Source organism: Dipodomys merriami, unplaced genomic scaffold, assembly GCF_024711535.1.
Source record: "Dipodomys merriami isolate MVZ:Mamm:240054 unplaced genomic scaffold, mDipMer1.0.p SCAF_14, whole genome shotgun sequence".
Lineage (NCBI taxonomy): Eukaryota > Metazoa > Chordata > Mammalia > Rodentia > Heteromyidae > Dipodomys > Dipodomys merriami.
In genome coordinates, this window is record NW_027202715.1 from 29,509,323 (window position 1) to 29,527,485 (window position 18,163).

General features: G+C 34.5%; 1 protein-coding gene across 3 annotated transcripts in view; it reads left to right on the forward strand.

Annotated features, from left to right (window-relative positions):
* Positions 1 to 18,163, forward strand: part of Pcdh15 (protocadherin related 15) — a 620,145-nt gene that overhangs the window by 317,836 nt on the left and 284,146 nt on the right. For all 3 annotated transcript variants that reach the window (XM_070020439.1, XM_070020440.1, XM_070020438.1), the window contains one exon: positions 6,626 to 6,745. In XM_070020439.1, coding sequence (XP_069876540.1) covers positions 6,626 to 6,745 — 120 coding nt within the window. The remainder of the gene's footprint in view (positions 1 to 6,625; positions 6,746 to 18,163) is intronic.

The window sequence follows — 18,163 nt, forward strand, 5'->3', positions numbered from 1 at the left end:
GCTAGAAAAGAGCAGAGAGAGCAGAGAGAGCAGAGAGGAACAGAGAGAGCAAGTCTGGGCCTAGGCTAGCCCTTATCTAGGGTATGGGTGGAGAAAGGTGTGGCCACATCAAATTCAGATGTGACCTCTTCCAGGTGTGCCAGTTGCCTAGGTAACGCAGGTACTGTGTGGAGACTTTGCTGCGAGGAGAGTGGAGTCTGCTAGCCATCCAGGAGCAGACCTTACAAAATGGTGTTTAGCTTCAGTTATAACATAAAAATGTTCTTCTTTGTCAGGCATAATTACTCCTGGTTGTAATTCTACATGGAAAACCAAATGATTACAATGTGAGAATAAGACTCAGACAATATTCTAGGCATGGTGGTGTGTGCCCATCATCTCCAGTGGGGTATAAATAGAAGATTGTGGATCAGGCTAAAATTTGCAAAAATTCAGGAGCCTCTTAAAAGAGTGACTCAAGCAAAAAGGAGGGGAATGAGGAGACTATAACTCAAGTGGTAGAGCACCTGCCTAAGCAACTAGGAGACCTTTAGTTCAAGCTCCAATAATGTCAAAATATGTTATTATTTTGTTAACTATTATAGCACATATAGACAAAAAATAACTTTGGAGATGTATTAGTTGTAACACCAAAACTTTACAACTGCTTAACATGCTAGTTTCTACTTACCTACCAACACAATTACATTAACGTTATGATTGATATTATCCAATCTACGAATATATACATTTAACATAGTATAAAGATCTATGGAGGGCTGTAAACCACTTGTTTTTCTTCAGTATTTAAAAAAATAAACCACAATATTAATGTACTGAAATTGATTTATTTTCCTGTTTAGCATTGTCTTAAAGCAAAAAGACCTACAATAAAAAATATTTTATTTTATTGTTGTTCTTTTTGTTATTAGTTTTCATGATGTAAACTGTGAAAGGAGGAGCATTTCATTAATAGTTGGCTGCCAGAAATTCTGGCCAGTTTACTGCAGTATAGCTAATCTGTTAGTGAGAATTGCTTCTTCAAAAGAGATTATCTAAGGTGCCAAAAAGGGGCAGACTGCAGGTCTTGCAAGATGAAGAACTTGCTCAGGATATGAAGTAATAAAAACAAACAAACAAACAAAACCTGGGACATGTATGATCACCAAAACATACACATTACAAACAACTAAGAATTTATTGTTTATACTGAAGAGCCATTTTATACATTAAATAATATTAAATATAAAAGAAAGGAAAAGAAAATATGTTCTACCTTTAAAGAATTTTTGGATAATGATAAAAATCCAAAATAGATGTAGAACCCATAAAAAACTCAACATCAAAAGATCAATTAATCCAGTCAATAAATGTATAAATGATTTGAACAGATATTTCCCAAAAGCATTTATGTTATTAACTTTTCATAAATTAAATCCCAAGCCTATATAATTTCTGATCCCTTGATGTGCAACTTCAGTGATTTTGACCCCTGGAAATATATTTTATGCCTCTTTTCTGTCTTAAAAGATTATTATGAAGAAAATGATAAACATCATATGCACACATTCAGTATTTGTATTTAAGAGAGGCCTATTATTGAATTCTGTTTATTGAAATAAATTATAGATTAAAACTGATCATGATTGCTTACTTCCAAAAGTTTTCCTAAGTAAAGACCTAAATTTTAATGCAAACAAAATGAAGATGAAAACAATTGTAAGGTCTTTCAACAAATATCAGAACTCTAAGCACTCTTGCAAAGGGGCCCCAACATAGTTCATACATTATTACTTTAGCTAGTTTTGAACATTAGTTCAAACTGGACTCATGTCTTCCTTTAATGTCAGGATTTTCTTTCATTATTTTGTTTGTATTTCATTTACATTGGTGCTATAGCAATATAGAATTCAGTTAAACAAATGCTTCTCATCTTATATTTATCCAATTATTTGGACATATTTATTTCTTTCAGAAAACTGAGTCTAGGTGTGATTTTAGGACAAATTTGATGCATAGGATATGGTTACATTCTGGATAGCTGATATTGTCAAAGAAATTTCAAATGTCGTTGGCAAATAGGCTCCCACCAGCAGTGTAAGAGTTTAATTTGGTTCACCTCTGAATAAAAGTTGGCATTTTATTTATTATTAATTTTAATCCACCTAATGAACACATAGAAGTATTCTGCTTGCATTTTAAGAAGCTCTTTGATGTCTGTTCAAACAGAACATTTCTTTAAAAAAATTTAGCCTTTGTTAGCATGATTTATTTTATGTGCATTTCCTAGCCTCATAGCTGTTATTTTCTAATCAAATTATAGAGATTTTAAACATATTTTGGAAATAAATTATTTCACAATATTCATGCTGCAGTATCTCCCCTGATGCTATCACTAGCATTTTAACAGTGTTTATTTTTTTAAATCAAACAATCCATTTTTTCATGGTTTGCATATGTTCTGTTAAATATGTCAGTACACATTTGGGAAGATATTACTTGTAGAAACTTTAGTAGAAACATTTTACATACAGGCTACTGAAATTTACTTTTATGTGGGCTGTGAGGAGGTAGGAATCAATACTAAGTGTTTTTTATATTGATATGTAATAGACCATTTGTTATTTATTCAAAAGGGATTTCAATCCCCATGACACTAATGTGTTAAGTCTTTCTGAACCAGATAATTATCCTTAGAGATTGTTTTGGGACCAGATAAACTATTGCATTATATACTTGTTTACTCTTTGTGTATAACTTTGTAATGAAACTTTGAAATCTGGACAAGTAAGATTTCCAATTTAATTCTTTCCTTTAATTTTTTTTTGTAAAGATACTGTACAGAGGGGTTACAGTTACAACATTAAGGTAATGAGTACATTTCTTATTGAGCATTGTTACCCCCTCCTTTGTTTTTCTCCTACTATCCTTTCCCTCCTCACATCTCCAGCTACTTCCCTCCCCCATCCCCAAAATTTATGTTTGTTTTCAACATAGTGTCTTGTACATCTCATTGTTTCAATGAGTCAGCCTCCTTGTTTCAGCATTTTGTTATTTCCCTTTCCCTCCCCAAATTAGAAAAAATAATGTATATATAAGATGCAGGACTCGAGGAAACAAACAGTGAAAACAGGGATTATACCACAGGGGGAAGAATTTACCAAAGAAACAAACAACAACAACAACAACAACAACAAACCAACATAGTACATTAAAAACAACATCAACAAAGAAAAAAACCTTTTGTGTCCCTATCTTGGGGTTAATTTTGCTTAGTATCATCTTATATGGTCATATGTACACAGCTTTTCACCTTTTTCTAATGTCTGGTAGGATTATCCTAGATGTATACTAGTTATTACAAATAAGGGAAACCATGGGACTTATATTTCTTTGGGTCTAGCTTACTTCGCTTAATATTTTTTCCAAGTACTTCCATTTCCTAAAAAATGCAGCGGTGTCATTCTTTCTGAAGGAGGCATAGAATTCTATTATATATGTATATATATATATATATATATATATATATATATATATACAGACGTGTGTGTGTAAATACATATATATATATATACAAATACATATCACATTTCCTTGATCTATTCATCTACTGAGGGACATATGGGTTGTTTCCATATCTTAGCTATGGTGAATAATGCTGTGATAAACATAGTTGTGCTGGTAGCTTTAGTATGACCTTGTTTATGATTGTTTGGGTAAGTGGAATCTTGTTCCTAGGGGAGCTCTATGTGGAGTTTTTTGAGGAACCTCCATACTGCTTTCCAGAGTGGTTGGACAAGTTTATACTCCCACCAACAATGCAGTAGGGTTCCCTTTTAACCACATCCCCTCCAGCATCTCTTGTTATTAGATTTCTTGATTATAGCCATTCTAACTAGGGTGAGGTGGAATCTCAATTTTTTTTTGATTTGCATTTCTTTTATAGTGAGAGAAGTTAAGCAATTTTGATATGTCTATTGGCCATTCATATTTCCTTTTCAGAGAAGTCTCTCTTTAAGTCTTTAACCCGCTTATTAATGGGGCAGTTGTTTCTTTGAGAATTTGTTATTGGGGATTTAATTTTTTGAGCTCTAAATATATTTTCGATATGAGGCTTGTGAAGAGTTTTTCCCAATCTGTGGGCTTTCAATTTAATTCTTTAGGGTAGTTATTTCTATCCTTAGATCTATGACTTTTCATTCATTTTTTTTTATGTTCCTCACAAGGACTTGAAAATCTAGTTCCACGGTAGGAAATTGACTAAAGAAGTTGGAAAAATACAGGGATTATTAGAGTTTCATGCGTAGGAAATTTTACATTTTACTTGTTTTTGATATATGTGAAAGGAGTGCACATGTATGTTCAGTTTCCCCACAACTTTTAAGTTCCTTTCCTATTGAGTGTTATCTGTAATTTGCTAAATGAATGTTGACAAACCTGTGAGTTTATTTCTGGGCACGGTTTTGTTCTATTATTCTATATTGATTTCTCTGTCTTTACCATTTTGTTTGGGTTACTAGAGTTTTATAGTATATTTTGAAGCCAAGTTTTGTGAAGCCTCTAGCATTGTTCTTTGAAATTGTTCTGGTTTTTGGGGTGTTATTTAGTTTCATATAAACGTTGGGAATTCTTTTTTTTTTTCTATGAGTATTGCCTTTGGAATTTTAATGTAGATTGCTTTTAGTTATAGAGTTTTAACAAAATTACTTCCTTTGATTTATATACAAAGGATGCCTTTGTTTTGTGTCTTCAATAACTTTAATTATACTTCATAGTTCTCAATTTAGCAACATTTCACTTCTTATATAAATATTTATTGAGTTATTTTATTGTGTTAGATATATGCAATAGATATTGTTGGCTTCTTTTCAGACAGATCACTGTTAGTTTTGGAAAGACTACCCAAACTTTGTGTAAAACTACAATAGTTACAGAAATAAAGTATAAAATATAAATACAAAGTAAAAGAACACTGTATTTTTATGTCAGGAATGACAGAGAAGTAGGTGATACTTTATTGACATTCAACTACTAACCAGTAGACTTCTAGCTAAATTCTTGGAATAGAAAGGGAAGATTGAGCCGTGTGCCGGTGGTTCATGCCTGTAATCCTAGCTACAAGAGGCTGAAATCTCAGGATCGCTGCTCAAAGCCAGCCCGGGCAGGAAATTCCATGAAACTCTTATCGCCAATAAACCACTAGAAAACTGGAAGCTCAAGTGGTAGAGCGCTAGCCTTGAGCTGAAGAGCTGAGGGACAGTGCCCAGGCCCAGAGCTCAAGCCCCATGACAGACAGAAAAAATAAAAAGAAAGGGAAGATTGACCAAAATGTCTCTGACTATAAAAATACATCAGCCTTCAATTGAGAGAATATTTTTTTAATTTAATTTTATTTTATTTGTGAACATACTGTACAGAGGAGTTACAATTACATGGGCAGGATAATGCGTACATTTCTTACCAAGCATTGCAGCCTCCTCCTTTGTTTACCCTTCACATCCCTTCCCAGCCTCCCCCCTCCCCCCCCAATCCCAATCCTTCTCCTTCCCCCCCTTCTCCCCCCCCACCTACGTTGTAATTATGTTGATTTGCTGGTAGTGATTAGGAAGAATTAAAACTGAATGATAAATCATTGTTCTATATACCAAATACACTGGTGTGTTTGTATTCATAAGCATGCAAATTGTTTTTCTTTCTTGCTATTGTTTCTAATATATTTATAAGATGATTTCTTTGTTGTTTTATATGTCCCTCCCACACGGTAGACCCCCTGTTTTCACTCTATTTGATGTTGGTATAATTTGTGGAGGGGAAGGGCAAAAACAAACAGTTTAAATAGGAATACAGGTGGACCCATTGCAACAATGAGATATACAAGACATTATGTTGAAAAACGAACTTTACAATTTTGGCGGAGGTGGGGGCGTGGGGGGTGGGAGTGGGAGGAATGGGAGGGCAGGGATTGTACAGGGAAAGAAAGGAGGCAACAATGCTTGATAAGAAATGTACTCATTACCTTGCTCATGTAATTGTAACCCCTCTGTATGGTATTTTCACAATAAAAAAAAAACTTTTTATTAAAAAAGTGAACATATATAAGCATCTCTCCCACTCCTATAACGTGTATTTTCATACAGAATAACTATCAGAAGCACCAGGGAACTCCAGGGTTCTTCTATAATGGTCATGATATTTGCATTTCCACTTCTCTTCACTTGCATGTAATTATCAACCTGGAGTCTGTGGCTCTCTCTGATATGATTTTGGTTTCAAAACACAGAAAGAAACCTTCTTAGGCAACCTCATTTCTAGTTTGTAGATAACTTAATGCAACAAGGTTTTAAAATGAGAGAAACAGACACATTTTCACTGCAGGTAAAAAGATGCTAATGGATATAAATTGGTCCAAATGTGCTTTACACTGAGCTTTCCTATTTTTTTTTAACCAAAACAAGAAGTTGGGAATTTCACACATTGTAAGAACTTCTATGTAAGGTTTGCAAGCATTTAAAAAAATGCTTCTATTCTGTGGTTGTAGGCAGCTGAATATTCTCTTTCTTTGTATAATAAAGTGCTGGTTTTCATGATGGAACATTTGGTATACAGCTGATAAAATGAGAATTGACAGTTTTTCTTTTCTTTTCAGCTCACTCCAGTTGGCACCACAATATTCACAGGATTTTCAGGGGACAATGGAGCTACTGATATAGATGATGGCCCAAATGGACAGATAGAATATGTTATCCAGTATAACCCAGAAGATCCGGTATGTAAATATCTACATGCAATGTAATTACACTTGAAGAGTAATACTAACATTTTACTTTGTTTGGTAATGGTTGTATTGTTCTGCTAGATAGTGAAATTACATTAGCAATGATACTATTATCAAAATTATCCTAAATTTGAACTTTGGAGGTATTTGTAAGTAGGACATCTTTATTAGTGCATTTGTAACAAAGGTATTAATAAGCATCAGAATGATGACTCACTCCTATAATTTTGGCACTCAAGAGTTTGTGTCCAGAAGATCATAGAATTGAAGGTTTGGGTTCATCCTGGACTTTGTAGTAAGAACTTGCCACAATATAAATACATTATTTATTTTTCAAAACATTTGGAAGATATGAGTAAAAATAATAATAGAGCAACAACAACAGCCATAATAATAGGGAAAATTATAAAGGAAGGTTTGAGAGGTTTATGTTCCTTAAAGGGGAAGTTATCAACATGTAGGCAGAAGCAGTGAAACTGAATGAAAGGTGATGACAACTTGAAGGAAAACAACAAAATGGAAAAGAAGACAGAAAGCAGTGGAGAGCAAGAGGAAACACTTTCCTCGTAAGAACAGAAAAGATGATAAAAATGTGTTTCTGAAACATTCACCCTCTGCTCTTAAAAGTAGTTTTCCTTAAAATTATATGTGTATTTCCACATTTCTAGGTAACATTACCTGTTATTTTCTAATCTCTACTCTTCTAGCTATAAAAATGAAACATCAGATTCAGAATATATATTGTAGAGAAATTTAGTTTTGAAGGAGACATAAAACTGTTCGAGGTTTAGATGCAGTTTAAGATAGGGAAGATATTACTGAGAATCTATGCCTCAGAGGTTTTGTGGGGCTGAAATTCTTTACTAGCTTCAGGTATTCCCTTTTGAATGTTTCTGCCTATCAAAGATTTTTGGATTTGCCATTATATACAATTATATTCCTTTTTCTACCAACAGCATGAACCAATCAGCCACATGCAGTTTCAAAGTTATAAAAGCAAAAACAAATTTTAGAAAAGTTAGTACCCCTGTGGAATAAATAAAGAAATTCTCAAGGGCTAGTCAGAATTCACCAGGGAAAAGGAGTCAGACATCAAAAAAAAAAAAAAAAAAACACACTCTTAACTTATGGTACATGGGAAGAGAAGGCATTAATCAAGCCCTACTATTCTTGGAATTCACCTTTAGTCATCCTGAAAATTTAATGTAAGCTTTGTTACCCGTTTTTATTTCTAGTGAGATCTAGTGAGAGAAATACCTGATTTTTTGTTTTTTGTTTTTCTGCTATGGTTAAACAATAAATAAATTTCTTTATAACACCATGTATACCACTTATTTTTTTAAATTAAGTTTTTTTATTGTGAAAATACTGTACAGAGGGGTTACAGTTACAGAAGGAAGGTAATGAGTACATTTCTTATCCAACATTGTTGCTTCCTCCTTTGTTTTTCCCCTACCATCCTTTTTATTTTTTATATCAAAACAAATTGCATGCATAATGAATATATAATTTAATCTGAAAAATATGGTCACCTCTGGCTTTGTGAACTACAATTACAATTTCATTCAAATGAATCCCATACTGAACTAAGACTGTATCTTAAAATATGATAAAGGTAGATTTTTTTTTTCACTTAAAAATCTGTTCACTTGCTTTCTTCTATCTATTGCTTTTATTCTTCAATACTTGAAACTGTAAGTAAGTGACCGGGAGTTTTACTCAAACTATAGCTACATTGTTTGACTCCACATTATTTTAAACAATCTTTGAGGTAATATCTAAAACATCATTAAATTTTATGTTCAAATGTAGCTTTCTTTCTTCTCTTGACAAACAGAAATATGTACACAGCAGTTTTGCTTTCTAATAAAGCAACAATCAGCAGGTACTGAGTTCTACAACTCCTTCTACTGAAGCAATTTCTGTGTCTCCACTTGTAACTTCTGAATTCCTATCATTTACTGAACTCTTGTAGACCATTAGTGTAGCTCATCTCCTAAAATAAGGCAAAGAATTCTGAACCAATACTTTCCAGGATTTTAATCAAGGTTACTAATAAGAGAAGTAGCTGGAAATTTAATCATGTTCCCATATATAACTTGTCATTTTTCTCTGTCTGCTTCCACATTTTTCATTTCATTATGGATTCTCAACCATTTGACTATTGCATTGAAAGTTTTAATGTTCATTTTAATTATCTTTAAGGGGAAGATTACTGGAAATTTTGAAGTTATGAATTTTTTTTAACTCAGCATCAACTTGACACTCTGAAAAAGTGGTAGAAAGTGTGACCAGAAAATTCAGGGTATGGATTTTGTGATGATCAAAATTTACGGAAAATGAAGACAAAATACTAGAAAGGAGAAAGCTAGAGAAAGAATGATAAAAATCCTCTCATTAACCATCTAATTATACAGTTTGTCTCAAATACATATAGAAGGGACAGATGACAAACAGATTAATGAAGAGAAATTATGCTATTACATACTATATATATAATATAATACATACTATGTACATAATAGAGTATATATTGGTATATGTTATACTCTAATAATAAAGGTATATACTATTATTTTAACAGTGTATATTATACTATAACAGTACTATACCACACAATATATAATTGTTATATAATTGTATATGTAATAGATTGTATATACTATATATAAAAATATTGGCATTCTGAGTAACAGTGAATATCTAGAGCTAGCCAATTAACAAGACAGAGCCTCACATAATATAATGTAAATCAAAAGATGACAGGTTCTCAACTTGGCTATAGTCTATGAAGTACAGCCCAGACTTAAGACAAAGGAGTAACACCAAGTGCTAAATTGCTTAGCATGAGTCAGAGATTAAGAATTCTTCACACTGCAATACCCAATTCTGTGGATGTCTTTGAATCAATGTGAACAACTTTATTTTTAGAAACTATTTTGAGATATCTCTCTTGGTTTTAAAAACAAAACAATTAGCCATACATCAGTGGATTATACCTGTACTCTTGGCTCAGAAGCCTGAGATCTGAGGATCAGGTTTCAAAGCCAGCCGGGCAGGAAAGTCCACGAGATTCTTATCTCTACTAAACTATTTAGAAAAAGCTTGAAGTGCCATTGTGGCTCAAGTGGTAGAGAGCTAGCTAGCCTTGAGCACAAAGAAGCTCAGGCCTTGAGTTCAAGCACCAAGACTGGCAAATAAATAAATAAATAAGTAAATAAATAAATAAATAAACATGGTTGTTTACATTGGCAGGATTTTCTCATATCAACTATGCTTTCTTTATGAGAAGGATACATAATTCACTAAAACCAACTTCAGAAAGGTAGAGGAGGAATTTTTACTTACAAAATTAAAAAATTTCATTTACATCCAAGTTCCCACAACTAAGCTCTTTAATGAGTCTGTTAATAAAATCAGAACATTTAAATTCAGCTTACTTTTTCTCTTGCCGTTTTTTTTTTGTTGAAATTCAAATGATCTTTTAAATATAAAAGTATCAAATATAAAAGTATTTTTTCTTTGAGGAAATTACTTGCTTTGGTCAATAAAAAGTGAGTTCAATAAACCATAGTACAAGTTATTATATCTTCCTCCAATATTGTGGCTTTGGAAAAAGAGAAAGTAATAGCATCCATTATCCCCAATGTCTTAAGATAAGCAGAACAGACTTGCTAATGTGTGCTAGATGTTTAAATATGAAGAGTAAGAAATAGAAATGTGCAGGTTTTTTCCTGCAGCATAATCTACTCTTTTATAGCGGTTACATACATATATATATATACATATATATATTTACAATTTTAACATACATATGCAAAATTTTACACATATGTGCAAAAATTATATATATATAATTAGTAAATATATAATTATAGACATCTTCTAAAGGGTTGTTAAAGAAAATTTGTAACTGGCATGGTGGCTCCATCCTATAATCTTAGCAACATGGGTGATTGAAATGGGAGATAGCAATTGAGGACAACCTTCACAAGCAAATCTTCACAAGAGTACATCCCAAAGCATGGTCAGGTGCGCTGTATGACACATGTCTGTCAATACATCTATAAGGAAAGGAACAAATAGGAAGGCCATAGTATAAGCCAGCCTGGGCTTGAAGCAATATTCTTCATGAAACAAAAAAAATGAAATAACAAACATAAAGAAGATAAGCAGTCAATACCCAACAAAATGAACACCAAGAAATGGGTACTTGCAAGGAGGCTCAAAGGGAGAGAGGTAGAAAATAAAGGAGGGGGTGTAGTGAAGAATTTATTATATATGCCACAAAATTGAGAAATGGAAGGGAAAAGGTAGGCTGAGGGAGATGAGATTGTTGAAGGGGGTGACACAGACCAAGATGCATATTATTTGTATGTTGCTTTGTTAAATAACATTTCCCTTGGAGGACAACAACAACAACTACTACTATTATTATTACTACTACTACTAATGATGCATTAGCCTTGGGGAGGGGAAAACTAGCAGAGTATAGTGTAAAGTATGTGCCATCAAGAGCAAGTCCCTAATTTCAAACCCCAGGGTATCAAATGTACAATTACTCAATAATACTTATGGAAGAATGATGAGGATAAATTTACAGAAAAATTGCAGTAGCTATAGAAACCACTACAATGAGGCTTGCAGTGGAGGATAGATTGGTTTCATTGTGGAATAGAACAAGATAAGTGGGAATTGTGTAAACATTGTCAAGGACAATGTTTGAAAATTTATGTAAAAATTACTGAGACAATTTTCCATAGCTAAGAGGGATTCTAAAACCCACCTAAGGCAATTCATGCTACCAATAGGCAGCAGTGATAGACATCATGGGAACCAGGTACCTGGCCAAGCACCAAAAAAGAGGGTTGATCAGATTTGAAGTGTTCTTGCTGAAATGAAGTAGAACGATTACATATACATGTATTATACAAGGAAATACATATTGGGTCCTCATAGGTTTAGAATACTGCTTAAAATCATGCCAAGTAATATTTCTTTGTCAGCTTCTTACCAGAGTATTCTTCAATTGTCTCATTCTGAGGGATCCAACAGACCAGGCTAGGCTACTCTCCCAAGTACACCAAATCAGAAGCCAGTTGTGTTGAGGACAATAAGGAATTCATTCAATTGGATCATGTGGTGAAGACAGATGGGATTTAAGGAATTAATATCTATTTTAAGCTTGCTACAATAGCTCAGGAATATATAGGAAAAAAGCATGGGGAGGAGAGGTCAAAAGTATGCATAGTTAAGCACTCCTCATCTACTATGGACTGTTTATACTTAAGTCAGTTCCAATTGTGTGGTGGGTTTTAGTGGGTGGCCACAAAAACAATTTCCTGCAAGGCTCACACTTCCTGAACTTGAGATAAATTGCAGAAGAGAAGAGGACTCTGAGAAAGAGAGCAAGCCAAAGGAGCAAAATAGACTTGGTTGGGGCAATGAATGGGTTCTCTTTCACATTTAATTCAGTCACTGGAAATTTTAAATATCACTCTAGTTACCTACAACATGATATTTTTACCTATTTTTTTAAATTTTATTGTCAAGGTGAAGTACAGAGGGGTTACGGTTATGTAAGTAAGTTAGTGAGTATATTTTTTGTCAAACATGTTTCCCCCTCCCTCATTTTTCTTCCTCTTTCCTCCCCCTAAAGTTGTACAGATCATTTCCAACATAGTCTTGTGGGTATTGCTGTTGCATAGGGTCCCCTTGTGTTCTTTGTATCACCATTTTGTTGTTTCCCTTCCCTACCTCAGTTCAGATAAACTTATAAACAAGACCCAGGGTACTAAAATCAAATACAGTGACAACAGGGGCTAAACCATAAGGGGAAAAACACAAAAGAAAAAAGAAATGATGTAGTACATTAAGAGCAACAACAACAAAGTAAAACATTTTGTGACTATGTCTTGGAGTTCATTTTGGTTAGTTTTATCTTTTATGATCATGTGTACATATGAACTATTGAGCTATTCTGCTCATCTGCTAAGATAATCCTAGATGTATACTAGTTTTTACAAATAAGGGAAACCTTATTTCTTTGGGTCTGCTTACTTTACTTAACACCTATTTTACTAAAGAATATTTAAGCCATCTCATTTGACTTGGTAGTTCAGAAAATCTGTGGAATGTTATGAGCCACTAATAATTTAATGAGAGTAATTGTCCACCAGATATGCATTATCATTACCATAGCTGTTAAATCTTGTTTTTTAAATTAAAATTATTTATTGATAAATTTTTAATCCTTATGTAGTTGTACAAACATTGGCCATTTAGCAAAGCTATTTGCCTTCTTGGTAGCATAAAACAAAGGGGCCTACAATTCACAATTCATTGACTAACTCAATAGTTAAAAATTAACTCCCCAAGAACAATAACAAAAACATTTTGAAATAGGTCATAATTTGTAATGACATACTTGGCTGAAACTTTTTTTTTTTTTTTTTTTGAACTCTGGGCCTGGGCGCTGTCCCTCAGCTCTTCAGCTTAAGGCTAGCACTCTACCACTTAAGCCACAGTACCACTTCCAGCTTTTTCTGTTTATGTGGGGCTGAGGAATTAAACCCAGTGCCTCATACATGCAAGACAAGCACTCTACCACTGAGCCACCTTCCCAGCCCTCAGCATCTCATAACAAAATAAGCAAGTTTATAAGACGTATCATATTGGTAGATTAAATCCCATTGTTATCAAGTGACAAAACTGGTCATATAAGAGATTAGCATCTCACATTTTTTAATTTTAATTTTCTTCATGCTATACTAGAAAACTGTTTATTTTTATTTTTTTATCATTGGTCAGAAATGATGAGCAGATGACTTAATACATATTCCTTAGATGGGAGGTCTCTTATTGCAGTTTCTATTTCAATACTTGATATGGGGCTGTTAAGATGGATTAACTCATCTTGGTTTAGTTTCAGCATGTCAATATTTGTTAGGAAAAGGTCCATTTCTTCCAAGTTCTCAAATTTATTAGCATCAAGTTTTGAGAAGTATTCTCTTATAATGTTCTGAATCTTGGTTGTTTCTGTGGTGATGTTTCCATTCTCATCTCTGTGTTTATTTATTTGGGTGTGTTCTCTTCTTTTTCTGATAAGATTTGCTAAGGGTCTGTCAATTTTGTTAATTTTTTCGAAGAACCAACTCTATGTTTTATTGATTCTTTCTATGGTTTTTTTGGATTCTAATTCATTTAAATCTGATTTAATTTTAATTATTTCTTTCCTTCTACTGGATTGGGGTTTATCTTGCTCTTCTTATTCAAGGAGGCTCAGATGCCTCATTAAATTGTTGATTTCAGATCTCTCCAATTTGTTGATGTAGGAACTCAGAACTATAAACTTGCCCGTGAGTACTGCCTTTCCTGTGTCCCAGAGGAGATGGTAGTTTGTATGGTCATTTTTGTTGAATATCATGAACATTTAAATTTCCTTTCTAATCTCTTCCATGACCAACTCGTGATTCAGCAGTGTGTTGTTCAGCCTCCATGTGTTACAGGACTTTCTTTGGTGCTTTTGGTGTTGTGTTCTAATTTTATTCCCTTGTGGTCTGAGAGAATACAAGGTATGAGTTCAATGTTTTTGAATTTGGATGTTTGCTTTGTGGCCTAAAATGTGGTCTATTTTGAAAAATATTCCATGTGCTGCTGAGAAAAACGTGTATTCTGATACTGTTGGGTGAAATATTCGTTAGTGTCTGATAAATCTAGTTGATCTATGCAGTTGTTTAGATCTGCGGTTTCTCTGTTGAGTTTTGCCAAGTTGATCTATTTAGTGGGGAGAGTGGTGTGTTAAAGTCCCCAACAATTAATGTCTTTGGCTCTTTGTGGGATTTGAGGGAAAGTAAGGTTTCTTGGATAAATTTGGGTGCTCCATTGTTTGGCGAATAGATATTTAGAATTATAATATCCCCCTGAAGGAAAGATCCCTTAATTAGTATGTAGCGACCTTCTTTATCTCTTCTTACTATTTTAATTTGAAGTCTCTTTTATCTGATATTAGGATTGCAACTCCCATCTGTTTATGGGAGCCATTTGCTTGGTAGATTTTGCTCCAGCCTTCAACATTGAAAATGTTTTTGTTTTTATGGGCAAGATGTGACTCCTGAAGGCAGCAGATAGAAGGATCTTGCTGTTTAATCCAACTAGACAGTCTATGTTGCTTAATTGGAGAGTTAAGTCCGTTAATGTTGAGAGATAGGACTGAAAGGTATTTGGGAGTTCCTGCCATGTTATCCACCTTCTTGGGGGCTGTGGCAACTGGGGTCTTCCTGTGTTTCTTAGATTCTCATTTTGGGTGTGGTTTCTTGGCGTTTATTGTGGTCTTGGCGTTTATTGTCAACAAAGAGAAAAGTGTGGCTGAAATTAGGAAAGCAACTCCATTCGTAATAGCCCCACAAAAATATAAAATACCTAGGAATTAATCAAAGAAGTGCAGGACCTCTATGATGAAAACTTTAAAAACTTTTTTTTAATTTTTATTTATTTTTATTGTGAAACTACTGTACAGAGGGGTTACAATTACATGGGCAAGATAATGAGACATTTCTTATCAAGCATTGTAGCCTCCTCCTTTGTTTCCCCTTCCCATTCCTTCCCATCCTCCCCCCTCCTCCCCCCACTGAATCCTCCCTGCCCCCTTCCCCCCATCAAAGTTGTAAAGTTTGTTTTCGACATAACAACTTGTACTTCTCATTGTGCAAAGGGTCCGCCTGTATCCTTATTTAAACGACTTTTTTTCCCCTTCCCCTCCACAAATTATACCGACATCAAATACAGTGAAAGCAGGGGTTATGCCGTGGGGGAGGGACATGTGTTAGAAATAATCACATGAAAGAAAAAAAACATTTGAATACATATCTTAGGATTCATTTCCCTAACATCACCTTATCTGACCTTTTCTGCTTGACTCAGACATATACTAGATATTGCAAATAAGGGAAACCATGGGACCTATGTTTCTTTGGGCTTGGCTTACTTCTCTTAATATAATTTTTTCCAAGTCTTTCCATTTCCTAACAAATGGGGCAATGTCATTCTTGAAAAAGGAAATCAAAACAGAACTTAGAAAGTGGCAAAAACTCCCATGCTCATGGATTGGAAAGATCAACATCTTGAAAATGGCAATACTTCCCAAGTCTATCTACAAATTCAGTATGCTACCTATCAATATTCCATCCTCATTCTTCAAAGAAATAGAAGAGGCAATCCAAAAATTCATATGGAACAATAAAAGACATCAAATAGTAAAAACGATCCTCAACAGAAAGAACAGTGCTGGTAGAATATCAATACCAAATTTCAAACTCTACTACAAAGCCATAGTAATCAAAACAGCTTGGTACTGGCACAAGAACAGACCTCAGGACCAATGGAATAGAATTGAAAACCCAGAAATGAACCTACGAACCTATAGCCATCTAATTTTTGATAAGAGAGCTAAAGAAATAGAAGGGACGAAAGACAGCCTCTTCAGTAAATGGTGCTGGCAAAATTGGTTAACTACTTGCAGAAAACAAAGCTAGATCCTTATATATCACCCTGCACCAGAATCAACTCCAAATGGATCAAAGACGTCGGTGTCAGAGCAGACACCCTGAAAACATTACAGGATAGAATAGGAGAAACCCTAGGACTCCTTGGCACAGGCCAAAATTTTCTTAATAAAGACCCAGAAACACAACAAATCAAAGAAAGGTTGGACAAATGGGATTGCATGAAATTGCAGAGCTTCTGCATGGCAAAGGACATAGCTAGCAAGATATATAGAAAGCCCATGGATTGGGAGAAGATCTTCAGTAGCCTTACAACAGACAAGGGTCTCATATCTAAAATATACCTGGAACTCAAAAAATTAAATCCCCAACAACAAATCTTCAAAGAAACAAGTGCCCAATAAATAAGTGGGCTAAAGACTTAAAGAGAGACTTCTCTGAAGAGGAAAGAAAGATGACCAATAGACACATGAAGAAATGCTCAACCTCTCTAGTAATTTAAAACAACATTGAGATACCACCTCACCCCAGTTAGAATGGCTATAATCAAGAATTCTAATAACAACAGATGCTGGAGGGCATGTGTACAGAAGGGAACCTTACTGCATTGTTGGTGGGAGTGTAAACTTGTTCAACCACTTTGGAAAGGAGTATGGAGGTTCCTCAAAAGACTCCACATAGAGCTCCCCTATGACCCAGCAATCCCACTTTTGGACATTTACCCAAATGATCACAAACAAGGCCACACTAAAGTTACCAGCATGACTATGTTCATTAGAGCATTATTTGCCATAGCTAAGATATGGAACCAACCTAGATGCCCCTCAGTAAATGAATGGATCAAGAAAATGTGGTATATATACACAATGGAATTCTATGCCTCCATCAGAAAGAATGACATTGCCCCATTTGTTAGGAAATGGAAATACTTGGAAAAAAATATATTAAGTGAAGTAAGCCAGGCCCAAAGAAACATAGGTCCCATGATTTCCCTTATTTGCAATAACTAGTATATGTCTGAGACAAGCAGAAATTGTCAGATAAGTTGATGTTAGGGAAATGAACTCTAAAATATGTATTCAAATGTTTTTTTTTCTTTCAGGTGATTGTTTCTAACACATTTATAAGATATTTCTTTGTTGCTTTGTATGTCCCTCCCCCATGGTATAAACCCTGCTTTCACTGTATTTGAGGTTGGTATAAATTGTACAGGGGAAGGGAAAAAAACAAATCGTTTAAATAGGGATACACATGGATCCATTGAAACAATGAGATGTACAAGTCATTATGTGGAAAAACGAACTTTGCAACTTTGGTGGTGGTGGGGGAGGGGGTTTGTGTGGGGGGGTGGGAGGAGGATGGGAAGGGATGGGATGGGGAAACAAAGGAGGAGGCTAAAATGATTGATAAGAAATGTACTCATTATCTTGCCCATGTAATTATAACCCCTTTGTGCAGTTTTCTCACAATAAAAAAAGACATATCCTTGTTACAGCCTCTCCTGGACTAAAGATGCAGCCTCTCCTGCATCTTTTAAGGACCACTGCCCCTCAGAAAGCACTGAGCACACTGAAGCAGTATTCCTAGGCTCTACAACTCCTGGAAGTATTGGAGTGGTGTTGCAGTGTGTGTGGTGGCTGGCGGGGGGGGGGGTTACATCTTTTATCAACTCCCTCCTGAGTAGATTGTTCTTTTGGGAATATGCTTGACTCCCTATAGCTTTGAATAAATTGAGAGCCAAAAACCTATCCTTTATTTTGTAATGTTTAAGCATGTAATACATTTGAATCTCCTGAGTCAGGAAGTACAAATCCAAGTGGTTTTTAACAACTCACCATCTTTAAGCAGTTCTGAGAGTAAGTTAAAGTCAAATTTCAGATGTTATTAAAATATTTCAAGCTAAGCA